This window comes from Macaca thibetana, chromosome 17 (assembly GCF_024542745.1).
Source record: "Macaca thibetana thibetana isolate TM-01 chromosome 17, ASM2454274v1, whole genome shotgun sequence".
Classification (NCBI taxonomy): domain Eukaryota; kingdom Metazoa; phylum Chordata; class Mammalia; order Primates; family Cercopithecidae; genus Macaca; species Macaca thibetana.
In genome coordinates, this window is record NC_065594.1 from 90,070,793 (window position 1) to 90,088,149 (window position 17,357).

General features: G+C 50.1%; 1 protein-coding gene across 1 annotated transcript in view; it reads right to left on the minus strand.

The window, feature by feature from the left end:
* RAB20 (RAB20, member RAS oncogene family) overlaps positions 1 to 17,357 on the minus strand; it is a 36,908-nt gene continuing 19,551 nt past the window's right edge. The window contains exon 2 of the mRNA XM_050766627.1: positions 1 to 1,129. Coding sequence (XP_050622584.1) covers positions 597 to 1,129 — 533 coding nt within the window. The 3' untranslated portion in view covers positions 1 to 596. The remainder of the gene's footprint in view (positions 1,130 to 17,357) is intronic.

Here is a 17,357-nt window from a genome sequence, read left to right on the forward strand (position 1 = left end):
AAGTGTTTCCCAAAATCCTCTTTAATAATACATGAAACCCACATTGCTGCAATCAGTATAAAAACAGTTATTCCTGATTTTGTACAAATGAGCATGTCTAGAGTCAGGATTATCAAGCATCAAGATACAAGTACCAAGTGGGAGGACCAAAGACAACTCCCAGTGAAGAGAAACGCTTGGGAACAAGAAATGTCGAAGCTGCAGGACGTGGTAACAACCCAGGGTGCCGAAAGGGTCAGAGGTGCAGGTGCAGTTGCAGGTTTCTGCCTGTGCAAGGGTGAGGGGCCGTCGCAGGCTGGCTGCAAAGGACCAGTGCCGGGCAGTGAGGCAGAGAGTGCCAGGGCTCTCGACTCTGCAGATTGGGCTTTGCAGAAGATTCCTGTTTCCCCACCTCCCCACCCCTCTGACAGAGACCGAGGAGACCACGCACATTGCCCTCCTCTTCATAGCCAGCCATCGTTTCCACTCCAACATTCTGCTGCGTGTGTCACTCTGGAAAAATAATTCCTTGGTGTTCCTTGATCCTTTCAGATCACAGCTTGCCTGGTCAGACCCCTTCCCACATGCACAGTCTGAGTCCAGGAGGCCCTCGAAAGTCAGGCACAACACCCAGATCTGGTCCTCTTGGGCGGCTTCTGACTAGATATATCCACTGTGTGTGACGGCCTCTCGGCTCTCTGCTGTAAGATCATTGGCACCACCAGGTCAAACAGGGTCTCAAACAGGAGGTCCACATTGTAGCCGGTCTTGGCGCTGGTCTCAAAGCACATCTGCTCAGCGGCCGGCACGTCCTGCTCATCCAGCATCTTGTACTTGAGGATCTTTTTATAAAGGGCCACGGCGTCCTCCAGCTGCACCTGCTTAGGCACCCTGGGGGAGACACAGTCCCCGGCATCCGTATCTGGACTGCACTTTTCCTTCTCCTGGCCCGCCAAGGCCCCCTCCTCAGTGAGGTCCACTTTGTTCCCCACGATGGCGAAAAGGCAGTCTTTGCTGGCCGTGTCTGTCAGGCCCAGGAACCGGTCCTCCAGCTCCACCAGGCTCTGCGGGTGATTCACATCATAGGTGAGGATGATGGCGGCTGCCCCCCGGCAGTACATGGAGCCCAGACCATGGAACTGCTCCCGCCCTGGTGGGATAAGAGGGACAGAAAGACTGGTTATCTCTCATCTCAGAACACAGCCACCAGTCACACTGCAAGGGAGCGTCCCACAGGGATGTTTATTTTTAGGGTAATACATACAGGATGAAACGCTTAAACATAGTTGATGGAGAACGTGCCACCCATGGGCACCATCCCCAGAGCAGGAAGCCCCTCGAGAAAACAAGCTGTTGGGTGCCCAGAGTAGATGGGAAATCGAATCTAAGAATGTTCAGGAAGAACAGGCCTCAGGCATTCACACAGCCCTCCCTGCCTTCAAGCACCAACTCCAATGGAGCTATGGCCCCAGCCGTGGCTGGAGATGGAAGGAATCAAGAACCGATATCCAGAAAAAGGCAGTGACGGCCAAGGCCCTTGCTGAGATAGAAACTGACTCAGGAACGCAGGCTCTGGAAGCTAAGTGTGCTCATGTCCCTTCACCCTCCTCCTCCTACAGCCCGTGGGTGCTCCCAGCTGCCCCGTGCTGCCCTGCCCAGGAGGCGCTGCGGGGAGAGCTTCTGAGTTCGCAACAGGGGTTGTAAACCACACCTGCACTTACCTACCAGAGTCACACAGCACCTTGCAGTGTTCACAGTATTTTTAGGACACAGTGGACCTCTTCTCTCCCTCACTGGAATCTGAATCCCTGAGGAGCCAGGCCTCAGCGTTTGCACTTCTTGCGGGTGCCGCAGCCCCACCTGCCCTCCAGGCTTTAAAACAGACAGAGGTGCGCGCAATTGCAGGCAAGTTGGGAGCCTGCTCCCAAAACATTTCCAGGTCGAGATCAAACCCTCGGGACACGGCTCAACGCCAACACATTGGCTGCTGACAAGGTGCTGTCTGTCGCTGGGTCTGGCAGGGAACAGGACCAGCTGGCACACACCCTGCAGTGCCTGGAGCGTGGGCCTCCGCTCTCCCCGTGCCCCCAGCACTTCGGCCTCACAAGGTCGGTGAGGGCACACACGCCTTCCACGAGGAGACTGAAGTGTGGGGGAGTCAGGCACAGCAGCGCTCGAGGGAGGCTGGGCCAGGGCACTGGAACACCCGCCAGCACCCTGTATATAAATGCAGAGGCCCCCAAATTGATGGCTAAAAAGGGGGATTAAAAGGTCCTGGTCTCTGTGTACTTTTACAATGCAATCATCTAACCAAACCAACCCGGGTCAGAATACACTCTCCACAGGTAACACCTGCACATCCATGGTGTCCTGTTCCCAACATCTGCCCCAGGGCCACCTTTCTATCCCACCAGCAGTGCACAGATCCCCAAGGGGGCCTGCTCACCTCCCCACCGGCAGGCAGCTCCCTGCCAGTCCACTCAAGGGCTACCCAGGAACTTTCTGGCAGAATTCTACACTCCTGCCTGTAGCACAAGCTTTCTGCATACTCAGATTTGGAGGACAGACTCCCACAAGGGGAGGTGTTCCTGGGACAGGTGCAGTGCACACAGCAGGTGACAGTCCCCAGCAGGGAGGGCCCAGCCGAGCACGCCTGCTGGTATGTCCTCCAGGCCTCGGCATGCTTTTCATCGTTGGGCACATCTGCCGCGATGGGGCGATGAGCTCTCAGGAAGCAGCTGTGGGAGAGGCGGCAGCATGCACTATGGCCCCCACCTGCCTCTGGCGGACCGAGCAGGCTGTGTGTGGCATGGGCCCTCCCTGCTGGCAGGAAGGGGCTTCACAGGCGCTCCTGGTGATGAATCTGTTTCAATCACCAACGAGCAAACCCTAAGTGAGATCTTCCAACCACAAAGCACCTGCTCCCCACCACACCTGCCAGGGGCACGCTTTCGAAGAGGAATGAGACTGAGACCTGTGCTCAGACGCCATCCCGAGGAGCCTCTGCAGACAGCCCTGGAAGCTGCAGGCCAGCTCCTCCCCTCCTCCCCGGGGCATGTGTGGCCTCCCGGGCCATGCCCTTAGACCAAGAGGAGGGAGAGCTGGAACGACTGACAACAGCACTGGCCTCCACTCTCAAGCTCAGAACGCAAGGTCAAGTGCCTCTGAACAAGGATGAGGCTGCTGGGGCGCTGGGGCAGAGAGAGGTGGCACCCAGGGAGTGTCCAGGCCCCATTCCAATCCCTTCCCTGGGAAAAGTAAGCCTGATTTTGATTTTTTAAAAAGAAGCTAACAATGTGGATTTTAATCTCCCAAGTTTTAAGCATTCAAAACTAATTCAAAATGTTCTAAAGATCACATTTAGGCAAACCAAAATGCAACACTGGCCCATCATCGGCAGCTTCTAAATTATAGAAGTCCCATGTCACTCTGAGGGCAACTTCCCCTGAGTGTGTGGACAGCATCGACCAGTAGCAAGGGCTCTTAACCACTGGGGTCATAAACCAAATTCATAGGGTCCATGACCTTGAATGTGGGAGAAAATGTCATCTTTGTTTTCACCACGCTCTACCTGAAATTTACCACTTCCTTCCACTATAAATATTGGCAGCAAACTGCAGAAATGGCGGTAAGGGGCACTCATCACCAACAAGGCCAGCAGGTGCCTCCATCCGCATGCCAGCCGCCTCAGACACTCCAGTGCGATGCCGACGACCCTTCAGGCCTGCCACGCCTTCATTCATTAATATGTGGACCATGGACCACATACCAATCGTAATTTTAAAAGGCTCTGGATGGCTGTACTTAAGGACAGCTGGTTACCTTTGTATGTGGCTACACGTACTTGGGCACAGCGTTCTGAGAAGGGGTCCTTGGCTCATATGCCTCGGGGGCCAAGGGGATCTTGACACAAATGAAGTTAAGGACGCTTGGTCTGTGGGGCTTTGGAGCATGGACTGAACGCACAACACCTACACATATGTGGCTCCCTAAGGCAGACTGTCCTTTGCCAATAAACCACCGCTCAGAGCCAAATAGCCAAGAAACACAACCCAATTTCATCCCATTTCCATCCCCAGTCTCCTGAAATGGCCACATTCTGATGACACCAAGTCCTCAAACCTTGCTAGGCGATGCTGCCTGAATTTTGAGGCAGGCTGGTCACCCTTTGGGCAACCCTGGGGAGAGGATCCCACAGAGACACACACTCATGTCCTGCAAGAAGAGCCAGACGGACCTGACTACTGACCACTGTGGTCTCCCAGGCCCCGAGCGTGGGTTCCAGTTCCCCTTCAGCAAAGCCGACAGTGTGCCCTTCGGGGATGGGAGGGAAAGTGAGCTGGGAGCTGAGCCCAGACCAGCTCTGGTAGGAGGCAGAAGAATGTGCCCTGCTGCCAGTCTGAGGGTCAAAGTGCCAGAGCTAGCCGGGTCACCTCCCTCTTCTGGGAAAAGCCATCCTGGGAATGCTGTGGTTTGGGCGACAGAGCCACCCTGTTGGCAAGCAGCTTGTGCGCTGGAATTCAGCACCTGAAGGGCAACATTCCTCCCTTCCGCATGCCTACCGGGGTCAGCTTCAGACTGAGAAGTCAGTCCGTTTCCGGTCAAGCTGGCCTGGACCCCAGCAGGCAGAAACCAAACAGTGTCCCCCAGATCCAGTCATTCTCCCACTACAGAAGATGATGATCAAGAGCCTTTAAACCCCAATATAGCAGGCATTAGCTTAAAAAAGAAAAGGCTAGGGCAGGAGGATTACTTGAAGCCAGCAGTTGGAGACCAGCTTGGGCAACACAGCAAGGCTCTTATCTCTCTCTCTCTCTCTCTATATATATATATATATATAAAATGTATATATATGTGTGTGTGTGTGTATATATATAGGTATATATATATTCTTTTTTTTTTTTAATTAACCAGGCATGGGGACACATGCCTGTACTCCCAGCTTCTCTCTCTCTCTCTCTCTCTCTCTCTCTCTATATATATATATATATATATTTTTATATATATATATATATATTTTTTTTTTTTTTTTTTAATTAACCAGGCATGGGGACACATGCCTGTACTCCCAGCTACTCGGGAGGCTGAGGAGGGAAGATCACTTAAGCCAAGGAGTTTGAGGCTGCAGTGAGCTACGATCATGCCACTGCACTCCAGCCTGAGCAACAGAGTGAGACCCCATCTCTAAAATAAATTTTAAATGGTAATAATAAAGAGAAGAAAAAGGCCGGGGGCAGAGACTCATGCCCGTAATCCCAGCACTTTGGGACGCCAGGGCGGGTGGATCACCTGAGATCGGGAGTTTGATACCAGCCTGACCAACATGGAGAAACCCCGTCTCTCCTAAAAATACAAAATTAGTGGGGCGTGGTGGTGCATGCCTGTAATCCCAGCTACTCGGGAGGCTGAGGCAGGAGAATTGCTTGAACCTGGGAGGCAGAGGTTGCGGTGAGCTGAGATAGTGCCACTGCACTCCAGCCTGGACAACAAGAGTGAAACTCCATCTCAAAAAAAAAAAAAAAAGAAAAGAAAGAAAAATGCTTCTCCATAATTGCCACAGTACTAAGACTTTTGTTTCAGGCACACTAATCCCATAGATAACAGTCCAGGCATCACGAGGTTTTTACGTGAGCTAAAAATGTCATCAGCTTCTACCTACCAGATTTCACAAGAGTGTGACTATGGGAACGCGGAGTGAGGGACATTCCAGCTACCCCAGAAGAATTTTTTTCAAGTCTCTGTTACATAGTTCACTAGGACCAAAGGGAGAACTGTTGATGCCTATGCCGAAAATAGTTTTTCATTCCGCATAAAAATGTCTGCTTCGCCTTTAAGAAACTAAAAAAAGAAATAATAATACAAAAGGAAAGATCTTAGTAATGAAAGGAAGTGGCCACTGAAGAATCACAAATGCTAGCCAGAAAAAAGTAAGAACTGTTGCTTGAACTCTATAATCTGTTATCTCCCCATTAATGAATGCAAAACAATTAAATGCAGTTGCCCCAGCTAAAGAATTTACAAGCAAGCAGTTTTCATATCTGAAATTCTAAAATACTGCTTTGGAGATAATGTATAGCTTTTAGGATTGCTAATGGAATATTCAGGCTGCTGTCAATGAGCGCATTGTCCACACCAAGAAGGGCCAGTCCCGCGGGGAACAGAAGTTCTTAATTTAATCCTAATTGAATTTGAGTAGGGGCTCTGGTATTTAAGGCAGGACAGTGAACATAAGACAATGAAGATAAGATAGTGTCACTACAACTTGACCTTTTGCACTTGGCTTTGATGGATTTACAGTGTATTTGAATCCAAGGACCCTCATGGTTTTCTGGTAGTTTGTGAACATGCTCTGAGCTGGGCCGTCAGCCCCTGCTGCCCACCCCATACATATGTCAGCCCCTGTATCTCTCAGAGTGTTGATTTCCTGTCTACAAGTATGGGCTTAAACTGGCTACTTCAAAGTCCCTCTCCCTGGAAACAGGATCAGGCATCTCTTTCTCTCTTGCCTTCTCCCCCATACTGGAGTCCCTCAGTACCAATCCTGAAGCCAAAGCGCTAAGAATTCTGATAGTTTACTTGGACTTTCCTGGAGAAATAAACTGCCTCACATCCAATTCTGGGGATGCCAGAGCCTCAGGCTGCCCCAGAAACAGGGCAAAAGAGAAAAATCACAAATGGGTTCAAATTCAACCAGTGCAGCCAAGGATCAGTGAGCTGCCAACCCTGGTCTGGTGAACGGAGCCAGGCTGCCGAGCCTGCGTGGCCACTACCAACACCGGCCTGCTGCTCCAGCACATCATCAGGGCTGGGGGCAGGGGTTTGAGCCCAAGAAGGGAGCCCAGCCTTCCGCCAAACTCTCCCGCCTTTTAGCCTGGGCTGTCTTCGGGCCAAGCAGATGGGAAGATGGGTGAGTGACAGGAGCCTGGGGCTCTAGGTTCGACTTGTGCAGGAATTATTACTCGTCTATGTAGCAAATCCATAAGTGATCTGCTAAGCTTTATGTCACCAGCACATACAGACAAAGACGTCAGTTACCCCTGGTGGTGAGGGAAGCCTGAATCTGTAATAACGCCTCCAGTGTCTGATCAGCCACACTGTTAGACAAACCATTGCAACGCAGCAAAACTGACCAGGATTTTAACTGGCGAGTCCAGAGCGGCCAGAGTTGAAGACGCCCCGCCCCCAACTGCAGACAGGGCCCTGGGGAGGCAGGTCCCACCAGGTTTGTTTCTGGAATTTACAGATCTAAAAACACAATTGTGTCTGTTCACCTGAAGAGCTAATTCCACTCACTTTATGAGGTTTACGTTCTGTCTAAACAAGAGAAATGGAAGCCAGAACAGGACTTGGTAATTTATAGCAGGGAATGAGCTGTTAAATTCCACGATCCCGTCCCCGTATCAAGGACAGGAAGCGCTGCATCAGCGATGGGAAGAAGCATGGCCAGCACAGTGTGAGTCCTCAGGGTTTATGATGCTCATGCAGGCTTCCCCTTCCCATGTTTCACAGGAGAAACTGAGGCACAGATGGAGAAGGAAGTAGGCAACGGACACAGGAGGGGTGGAGCCCTGACAAGCACACTGGCGACAGGCACCCCAGGGAGTCTGGTCTAACCACCCCTGGAAGCAGAGGAAGGTGGGCTGCCTGGCAGGAGAAAAGCCTCCCTCCACCCTGTGATCCCACAGAGCACAGGCATTTGCAGAGCGCAGCCGCCTTCCCGGGAGCTCCACATTTTACGCAGAGAACTATCCTGGAAGTGCCGGCTAATTCACTGCGCAGGAACCGCAGAGCATTCCGGTAAAGGGCCCCCACTCTAGAGACAGACTACATTCAAATCCGCACCACTTGACCTTGGGCAAGTCACTTAGACAAGCGGTACCTCAGTTTCCCCGTCACTAAACTGTGGGTCACACCTGCCAAAGGGTGGCTGAGAAACCAGAATCTGCACACAGGTAAACTGCCTGGAGCTGTGCCCAGCATATTGGGCCCTATAATAGAAATGTTTGTTCCATAAATCGTGAGATTCTTCCCAAACCTAAGGATAGACGCCACCATCCCAGGGCTGCCCATGTACCGGGTCTCGTCACCCCTCCATTTACACACTACCTCCTGGGGCCGACTGGGCATGTTTGCAGTGTACCAGTCTTCTACGTTTCTTATTCTCAGATGATGACCTTCTCTCTGGTCCTGGGGGTGCTCCGGATGTTGCCAGATCAGTGGAGCGGACGTGGCCCAGGGTTCAGGCACAAGAGGAAGGGAAGTCAGCAGCCACAGTAATCCCGATCTGCTGTTGGGGAACTGAAAACTGCGCAAGTGCTTTCCATTTCACTCTTCAGCCTTCCCAAAGCCAAACACAGCCACGCTTCTACCCCAAGGGTTGTGTCGCTTTTACTAATGGTGTAAATAAGAGAGTGGGTTGAGACAGCCATCAGAAACCACAGACACCCTTGGCTCACATCTTAAGCATGGGGTGGGGAGACTTAAAATGTGCTGATGCTCAGACCCTGACCCAGCTGCCAGGATCAGAAGTGGGGCTGGCATTGGTATCAGCTTTAAAAGCTCCCCAGGTGAGTACCACGTGCACCAGGAGTGAAAATCAGCAATTTAGCCAATGCAAGTGGGAAATCAAAGGGCAGCTATTGAAATCTAAGAATTAGAAAGCTTGGTATTCCAATTCATTGAAAAGTGAGCCCTACCAGGAAATGCAAACACTGAGACAACAGAACTTTTATTATTTATTTATTTACTTTTTTTTTTTTTTTTTTTTTTTGAGACAGAGTCTTCCTCTGTTGCCCAGGCTGGAGTGCAGCGATGCGATCTCACTGCAAACTCCACCTCCCGGGTTCAAGCAATTCTCCTGCCTAAGCCTCCCTAGTAGCTGGGTTGACAGGCACACACCACCATGCCCAGCTAATTTTTGTATTATTAGTAGGGACAGGGTTTCACCACGTTGGCCAGGCTGGTCTCGAACTCCTGACCTCAAGTGATCCACCCACCTTGGCCTCCTAAAATGCTGGGATTACAGGCGTGAGTCACTGCGCCCGGCCTATTTTATTTAATTATTATTTTTTTGAGACAGAGTCTTGCTCTGTCACCCAGGCTGAAGTGCAGTGGTACAATCATGGCTCAATGCAGCCTCCATCTTCTGGGCTCAAGTGTTCCTCCCACCTCAGCCTCCCCAGTAGCTGGGACCACAGGTGCATACCACGACACCCAGCTAATTTGTTTTATGTTTGTGTAGAGATGGGGACTTACTATGCTGCTCAGGCTAATCTTGACCTCCTGGGCTCATGCTATATTCCCAACTTGGCCTCCCAAAGTGCTGGAGTCACAGGCATGAGCCACTGTGCCCAGCAGAGAACAGAAACTTTTAAGATGAGTTCTCTGCCTTGCCAGATCGGACAGCCCCCTGGCAGGGAGCTCACAAAACATCAATGTGACAGCCTGAGGAAAGGAAAAGTGAATCTTTTCCTTTCAGACCAGAGATGGGAGCAAAATAAGCAACTCCAGCAATGGCACCAGCAGCAGCACAGCCTAGAGCAGCTGTGACGTACTTCTCATCAGACATTGTTCAAAAATACATGTTTTTTCGCGTGTTTGCAGGTTGCATCCACAAACACAAGCCAAAAGGTTATTTTAGTTCTATTTTGTAAAGTTGATGAGGTTTGGGTAAAGTTTAGAGTCATGGGGCCATCTCCACAGGCATGATCTACATTCCCTCTAGGCTTGTTGTTTTAAACTATCTGATAGTGAACTTGGTTAAATAATGGTGTGTTGAGGCCAGGCACAGTGGTTCATACCTGTAATCCTAGCACTTCAGAAGGCCAAGGTGGGAGGACCCCTTGAGTCCCTGAGTTTTAGAGACCAGCCTGGGTGACACAGTGAGTTCCTGTCTCTACAAAAAAAATTTTTAAATTAGCTGGGTATGGTGGTATGTGCCTGTAGTCCCAGCTACTCAGGGAGGCCGAGGCAGGAGGATCGCTTAAGCCCAGGAGGCTGAGGCTGCAGTGAGCTGTGATAGTGCCACTGCACTCTAGCCTGGGCAGCAGAGCAAGACCCTACCTCAAAAAGAGGGAAGGGAAATATGGAAGTAACCATCCCCTCAGAAGCATTAGAAAAGAATAATTGATTACTATAACCAACACTGTATTCAACTGCTTGTTGATTTTAGTGCAATAAGGAGGGCCCAAGAGAGTCCCCAGGTGCATGAATGGAGCTGGGCTGCCTGGAGCCAGCACAGGGCCTGGTTGGACACACCTGTCCCCGCCAGTATGTGGAAAGTGGAGAGCCAGCAGGCAGAGGCCCCATGCAGTGGGCAGGCCCTCCCCCAAGAACGCACATGCACCAGCGCCTCCAGAGAGCCAACGGGCTTGCCAGTCTCCACCCACCGTGATGGGGAACTGTATGTGTTTGGGCCCCGGTGCCCAGCAGTTTGGTCCCGCACTAGCCTGGACATGGCCGGGAAGGTGTTTTTTAGGTGGGATCAGCATTTCCATCAGTGGACGTGAGAAAGCAGATGGCCCTCTGTGATGTGGTGGGCCGTGTCTAATCAGCTGATGGCCCGAGAAGCAAAGACTGAGCTCTTCCAGAGAGGAAGGAATTCAGCCCCCAGACAGCGACACAGCAACCTTGCCTCAGTTCACACACACCCTGTTGGGTCTGTTTCTCTGGGGAAGCCTGGCTGCTTCCCTGGGATGGAGGCTGTCTGCAAAGCTGACGCTCTCCAGAGAGGCCCGTGCAGCTCCCCCCTTTTCAGGCTGTCTCCTAAGGCCAAGCCCCCCACAAGCAAAGAGGTGCTGCCACCACGATGTACGGGTGTGCCGGCCAAGGGTGCCGACCACGCCCTGATGCCTGCCTTGCCCCTCAGCCAAATGTCCAGGGCAGGGGAAGTGGCATGAGAGGGGCTTTTCAGAAAACTGCAAGGATCACTTTGACCCAAACTGGCCACTTCTTCATTGAGGGTTCCTTGCCCGGGCAGTTATCTTTCTAAACGCTGATCCAATAGGAACCTCCCCTACTGTGCACCCCGGGGGACTTCCTAGCAGGTTTCAAAAAGAGTGTGAGCTCCACAAAACCGGACCTCACCATAAATGCACAAGTCCTCTCCTGCCAGCTGTTCAACAACGACACAGTAAAGTCGGAAAAATGTGATTTCCAAAACGAACAGCAGAAGACATATCCAGCAACATCTTTTTTTTTTTTTTTTTTAAATAGAGACAGGGTCTCGCTCTGTCACCCAGGCTGGAGTGCAGCGGCACAATCATGGCTCACTGCAACCTCATCCTCCTGGGCTCGAGCAATCCTCCCACCTCAGCCCCCCAAGCAGCTGGGACTACAGGCATGTACTACCACACCTGGCTAATTTTTTTAATTTTTAGTAGAGATGCAGTCTCACTAAGTTGCCCAGCCTGGTCTCAAACTCCTGAGCTCAAGTGATCCACCCGCTTCACCCTTCTAAAGTGCTGGGATTACAGGCCTGAGCCACCGTGCCCAGCCCAGGAACATCTTTTATTGGCAGGGAAACGGAGAATGTAATGAGGAATTTAAATTCAGAATTCTTCCTCGTGAAAAGCACACATCTCACCTAGAACTAGCCACATCTCTAAGTCCAAGCCACGTGTGGCCAGTGGCTACCATGCTGGACAGCACAGAGCAGACTCTGCTCAGAGCCGGAGACCCCCGATCGGAACCCACCCCGAACGCCAGGTACAGCTCCTGGACCACAGCAGACACTCACGGGCTACTCGGAACAGGCATGACGGAGACGTGAAGTTACAGAAATGAATAAATAACGCACGGGGCTAATTCATACAACCACTGCGTGGGTCGCGTCTTCGTGGATCCTCAGATTACCCTGGGAAGTCTCTGCTATTTTCGCAGATCAGCAAGTCGAGGCTCAGAGACTCTGCTGGCGGGATTAGAGCCCATTCTCTCGATTCCACCTCTCCTCCTCCTGCCTGCTCTGAGCGCCTCACAGCTTGGGCCCTTCCATAAAACGCCCGTGCAGTGACTAACTTTTCACAGGCAGCCGTGAAGCACCGCACGCACCCGCACGCCGGGCCCAGGCCTTCCACGCAGGGGCTGGACCCGCGCTGCTAAGCGCCCACGGACCACACCGAGCTCTCGGCCCAGCAGCAGTGCCCGAGGCTCCGGGTCCTGTTTGAAGCCGCGCAGGACCTTCGAACACAGAAATGGATTTCATTTCTCTCCTTGAAGGTGAGCCAGAGGGCAGGAAACACCACTTTTGTTTAAAAATGAAATCATAAATGTATTACTATGGGTTCCAAAAATATATGTTCAAGTCTTCATCTCTGATGAAGGCCCGTGAATGTGGCCTCATTTGGAAACAGGGTCTCTGCAGAAGTGATGAGCTAAAATGTGACCCCATGGAGTATGGCAGACCCTTAATCCAATCTAACTGGTGTCCTTATTAGAGAAGACACACAGACACACGGGCGAAGATGAGGTGAAGGCTGACCCCCAGGGGGGAGACCACAGGGAAACAGAGGCAGAGATGAGAGCCACAGCTCCGCAGGCAAGGACGGCCAGCACGAGTCAGGAGCTGCAGAGTGGCGGGGACAGCCTCTCCCTGGAGGTTCCCGAGGCGCACGGCCCTGCTGATGCCAGTTCAGACCCCACCTCCAGGATGGGGAGAGGATGAGCTTCTGCTGTTTGAAGCCCCCCACTTTGTGGGGCTTGGTGACTCAGACCCCTACTAAAGCATGGACTGGGCGGCAGGTGGATGGCCTCCCCCTAGACAGGCACCGAAAGTCAGGAAGAATGACGTCTCCTCTCACCAAAGTCCATGTGAGAGTCAGGCAGCCAAGACAAGCTTCTGCTTCCGTTGCCTCCCCACTTCCTCTCCCCGAGGAAAGCGGGGGGAAGATCAAGATGATGATGAACTTCAGTGAACTCCACTAAAGGAGAAGTCAGTGAGGATGGGCCAGAGAACACTGAACTCAGACAACCAAAGCTCAGAGAGGAGGAGGCAGGGTCACCTCCAGGCCCATCAGCAGAACTGCTCGCTTCCGGAAACAAGTTACAGCTCACAGAAATCACATGCACAGGAATATCTAAAATGGCTTTTTTTTTTCGGGGTGGGGGGTTGTTTTTCTGTTTATTTTACTTGTACTTTTTTTTTTTTTTTTTTTGAGACAGGGTCTCGCTCTGTCACCCAGGCTGGAGTGCAGTGGTGTAGTCATAGCTCATTGCCGCTGTGACCTCCCAGGTTCAATCCTCTGCCTTAGACTCCCAAGTAGCTGGGACTACAGGCTGGCGCCACTACACCTGGGTAATTTTTATTCTTACTTTTTTTGGTACAGATGGGGTCTCACTATTATTGCCCAGGCTGGTCTGGAACTCCAGTACTCAAGCAGTCCTCCCACATCGGCCTCCCAAAGTGCTGGGATTACAGGCGTGAGCGACCACGCCTGGCAGCTTCACTGTTGTACATCAACCGCATGCCACTAGTATAAGAATAAGCAATGCCCTCTAACCCAATTTACACAACAAGAAGTTGTCCAGTTCACTGTCCTTCTTCAGAAATATGAGAAGAGGCGGTAATGACTGAAAAAGTTTTAATTTTTAGAAAACGAATGATTTTCTAAGAATGATTTTCAAAGAAAAACGAATGATTTGTCCAGCCAAAGAAGCCATCAATTGTCCACGCCTTGAAGAGGAAGCTGCCATTAAACTCATGAGGAGGAAAATGTCTCGTCATGGACAGACCAACCTCAGGGTGGGACCAACACCATGTCCTAGACGTAACGAGCGGCTCAATCAAGCACCTGCGCCTGGCCACATCAATGCATTTTTACCCAAACCTGCATGTGTCATTTCTGTTGTCTCTGCTCAATGATTTGAAGGATAAACTAAAAACAAAGCAAGTGTCCTAGGCCATATGAACCACTCAAATCACTACCTGCCGATAAAGTAGTTCCAATCCTGTGGCTCATTACTTGGCTTCTGGAAAAATGACTAATGTAAAGCAATAAGATGCTTAGTTCTCAAATCATGTCACTCTTCAGACATGAATTTACTAAAAATAGTTCAATGACAAAACCAAATTACTCAAAGAGATGTTCTTTAATACTCCGATATTAACAAAAACAGGCAAGTCCCAAAAAATACACTTATATAACAGATTTAGCTTTACAACACACACTGGCACATGCCAGCATATCTAATCCAATCTCCTTTACTTTCAATAGATACTCTGTTATCCTGTAACAATGAATTTTTAGAATGAGATTATCAAACGTGCAGGTATTTGCTAACATCTCCAAATAAAGTAAAACTAAAATTATTTCAGCTCTTTTCAAAGCACGTTCTAACCTGTTTCAAAGTCAAGACTTAATTATAAATATCATATTAAGAAAACTTTTTAAATCTAAACAGGGAGACCAGGTGCAGTGGCTCACGCCTGTAATCCCAGCACTTTGGGAGGCCGAGGCAGGTGGATCACCTGAGACCAGAAGTTCGAGACCAGCCTGGCCGACATGGTGAAAACCTGTCTCTACTAAAAATACAAAATTAGCCAGGCGGAGTGGTGGGTACCTCTAATCCCAGCTACTCGGGAGGTTGAGGCAAGAGAATCTCTTGAACCCAGGAGGCGGAGGTTGCAGTGAGCTGAGATCGCACCATTGCACTCCAGCCTGGGCAACAAGAGTGAAACTCCGTCTCAAAAAAAAAAAAAAAAAAAAAAAAGTTAAAATGGTACATTTTGTTATGTATATTACACCACAATAAAAACCTCCACATTCGGAGCTTGCAGTGAGCCGAGATCGCGCCACTGCACTCCAGCCTGGGCGATAGAGCGAGACTCCGCCTCAAAAAAAAAAAAAAAAAAAAAAAAACCTCCACATTATATATGGAATATGTACGTATCTCTCTCTCTCATGCAAAATAGTGTCTACGAAGAAGGCGAGGAGCTGGAACAGCATGCTCTCCGCTGCCCAACCCTCACGGGGCTCATCTCTGCTGGGCTGCAGCAAGCCCTGCGCAGCTGCCTACACCCCTGGAATGGGAGTCACCTGGCCATCGGGTTAAAGTGCAGAATCTGGCTCAGGAGGCCTGGCTGGGTCCTGGGTTTTGCTGCTGCCAGCCTGAGGACGTTGCAGAGGAGGAGACAGCCACGCTTCAGCCTCTCATCAACCCAAGGTGAGAGTCGACCACCCCCCTCACTCTAAATAAAACCTGACAGTTGATCTTTTCACACCTCACCACTCTCCTGCCTTCCTCTGATACTGTCCACCTGGTCACGGTCACAGGTCACAGCAGGTCACAGCACAGCAACAGATTCCTCAAGCAGTGAAAGCTGACCCCAGGCCTTAGGAACATCCCTTCTGCCTGGGGCTGTGGCACAGGGTAGGGCCAGAGTTAATCAGATTTGGAATTAATTAGGTTTAGAATGTGCTTTTGCAACTGCTGTAGAAAAGTGCCTGGCTAAGTAAACAATAGGGCAACAGCTTTAGCAAATGGGAACAAAGTGTCTTCAAACAATCCAGAAATTGTTATCAGCCCAGGCACAATAGCAATACAACTGCCACACTGAAAGCTCACCTCGTTCTTACCTTCTCATTCACACAAGATTCACCAGAAGAGTTCCAGTGACAATGTCAACTTGGAAAGTATTTAAAACTTCCTCCATTCCTTCTGACTTCTCATTTTCCAGGACAAGCAGCCAGGTTAGCAGGGAACTGCCTGCCCTAATCTTGGTATAAGTGGAATTATCTGGGCCAGAGCCCTTCGCCTGCCTGGGGCTCAGCTTCCTCAGTGTCCCTGAATCAACTGGATCTGATTCCTTTAACCAAGTCAGTGTTCCTTCCACAGACTTCCCTAAGAGCTGATTGCAAGTTTACTTCATGGGTCAGGCAGAGTGTCAAGACACACACACACTCACACACATGCACGTACATGCCATGCACACATACACGTACTCACAGTTGCATTTCTTTCTCCCCACTATCTGTGTCCACATTTTACACATCTGGAATGAGAGACCCCAGATGCTCACCCACAGAGACAGTAACCAGTGATCACCACCAACAGGAACAGGGTGCAATCAGCCTGGGGAAGGAACTGCCAAATAATAAGGGTGTTTGTTGGTTTTTTGTTGTTGTTGTTGTTGTTGTTTTTAATCAGAACACTTGCTGTATTTTCTTCTCAGCTTTACTGGGGTATAAATGACAAGCAAAATTGGTACATATTTAAGATGTACAACATATTTTGATGTATTATGAAATGATTACCCCATTAAGCTAATTAACACATCTATCACTGCACATAGTTACCATGGGTGTCCAGTGAGAACATTTCAACTCCACACTCTCAGCCAATTTCAAGCCTATGACATGGTACTGTTAACTACAGTCACCTGCCTGGGGCTCTGTGTTAGACCTGAAGAACTGATTCAGCCTGCAGAACTGAATCTCTGTAGCCTTTCATTAAAAGCTCCCCAATTCCCTTTCCCCACCCACCTGCCAGCCTCTTGTAACCACCATTCCACTCTGCCTCAGTGAGTTCAACTTGTTCAGATGCCAGGCATCAGTGAGACCACGTGGTATTCATCTTTCTGTATCTGGCTTATTTCACTTACATGATGTCCTCCAGGTTCACAAACCACAGGATTTCCCCCCTTTTTAAGCTTGAATAGTACTGCACGGTGTATATTTACCACATTTTCTTGATCCGTGCACATCAATGGAAGCTTAGGCTGATTCTGTATCTTGGCTACTGTGAACACGGGAGTGCACATGTCTCTGAGAAATACGGATTTCCTTTCTTCTAGATAGATACCCAGCAGTAGGACTGCTGGATCGTTTGTTAGTTCTAGTTTTAATTTTTTGAGGAACCATCATGTCTTCCACCATGCCATACCCATTCACGTTCCCACCAGCAGCGTGTGGGGTTCTCTTTTCTCCACATCCTCACTAGCACTTACCCTTTGCCTTTCTGATGACAGCTATTCTAACAGATGTGACCTGACAGCTCATTGTACTTCTAACCTGGCTTTCTCTGTGATTAGTCATATTGAACATGTTTTTCCTATACCTGTTGTCCATTTGTATGTCTTCTTTTGAGAAATGTCTATTTAGTTCAGGACCTTTACTCATTTTACTTTTTTTTCATTTTTATTTTAGAGACAAAGTCTCACTCTGTCACCCAGGCTGGAGTGCGGTAGTGTGATCTCGGCTCACTGTAACCTCAAACTCCTGGGCTCGAGCGATCCTCCTGCCTCAGCCTCTCAAGTAGGTGGGACTACAGGCGTGCACCACCTCACCTGGCTATTTTTTCTTATTTTTTTGTAGAGACAGGGTCTTGCTATGTTGCCCAGTCTGTTCTTGAACTCCTGGCCTCAAGTGATCCTCTGACACCTC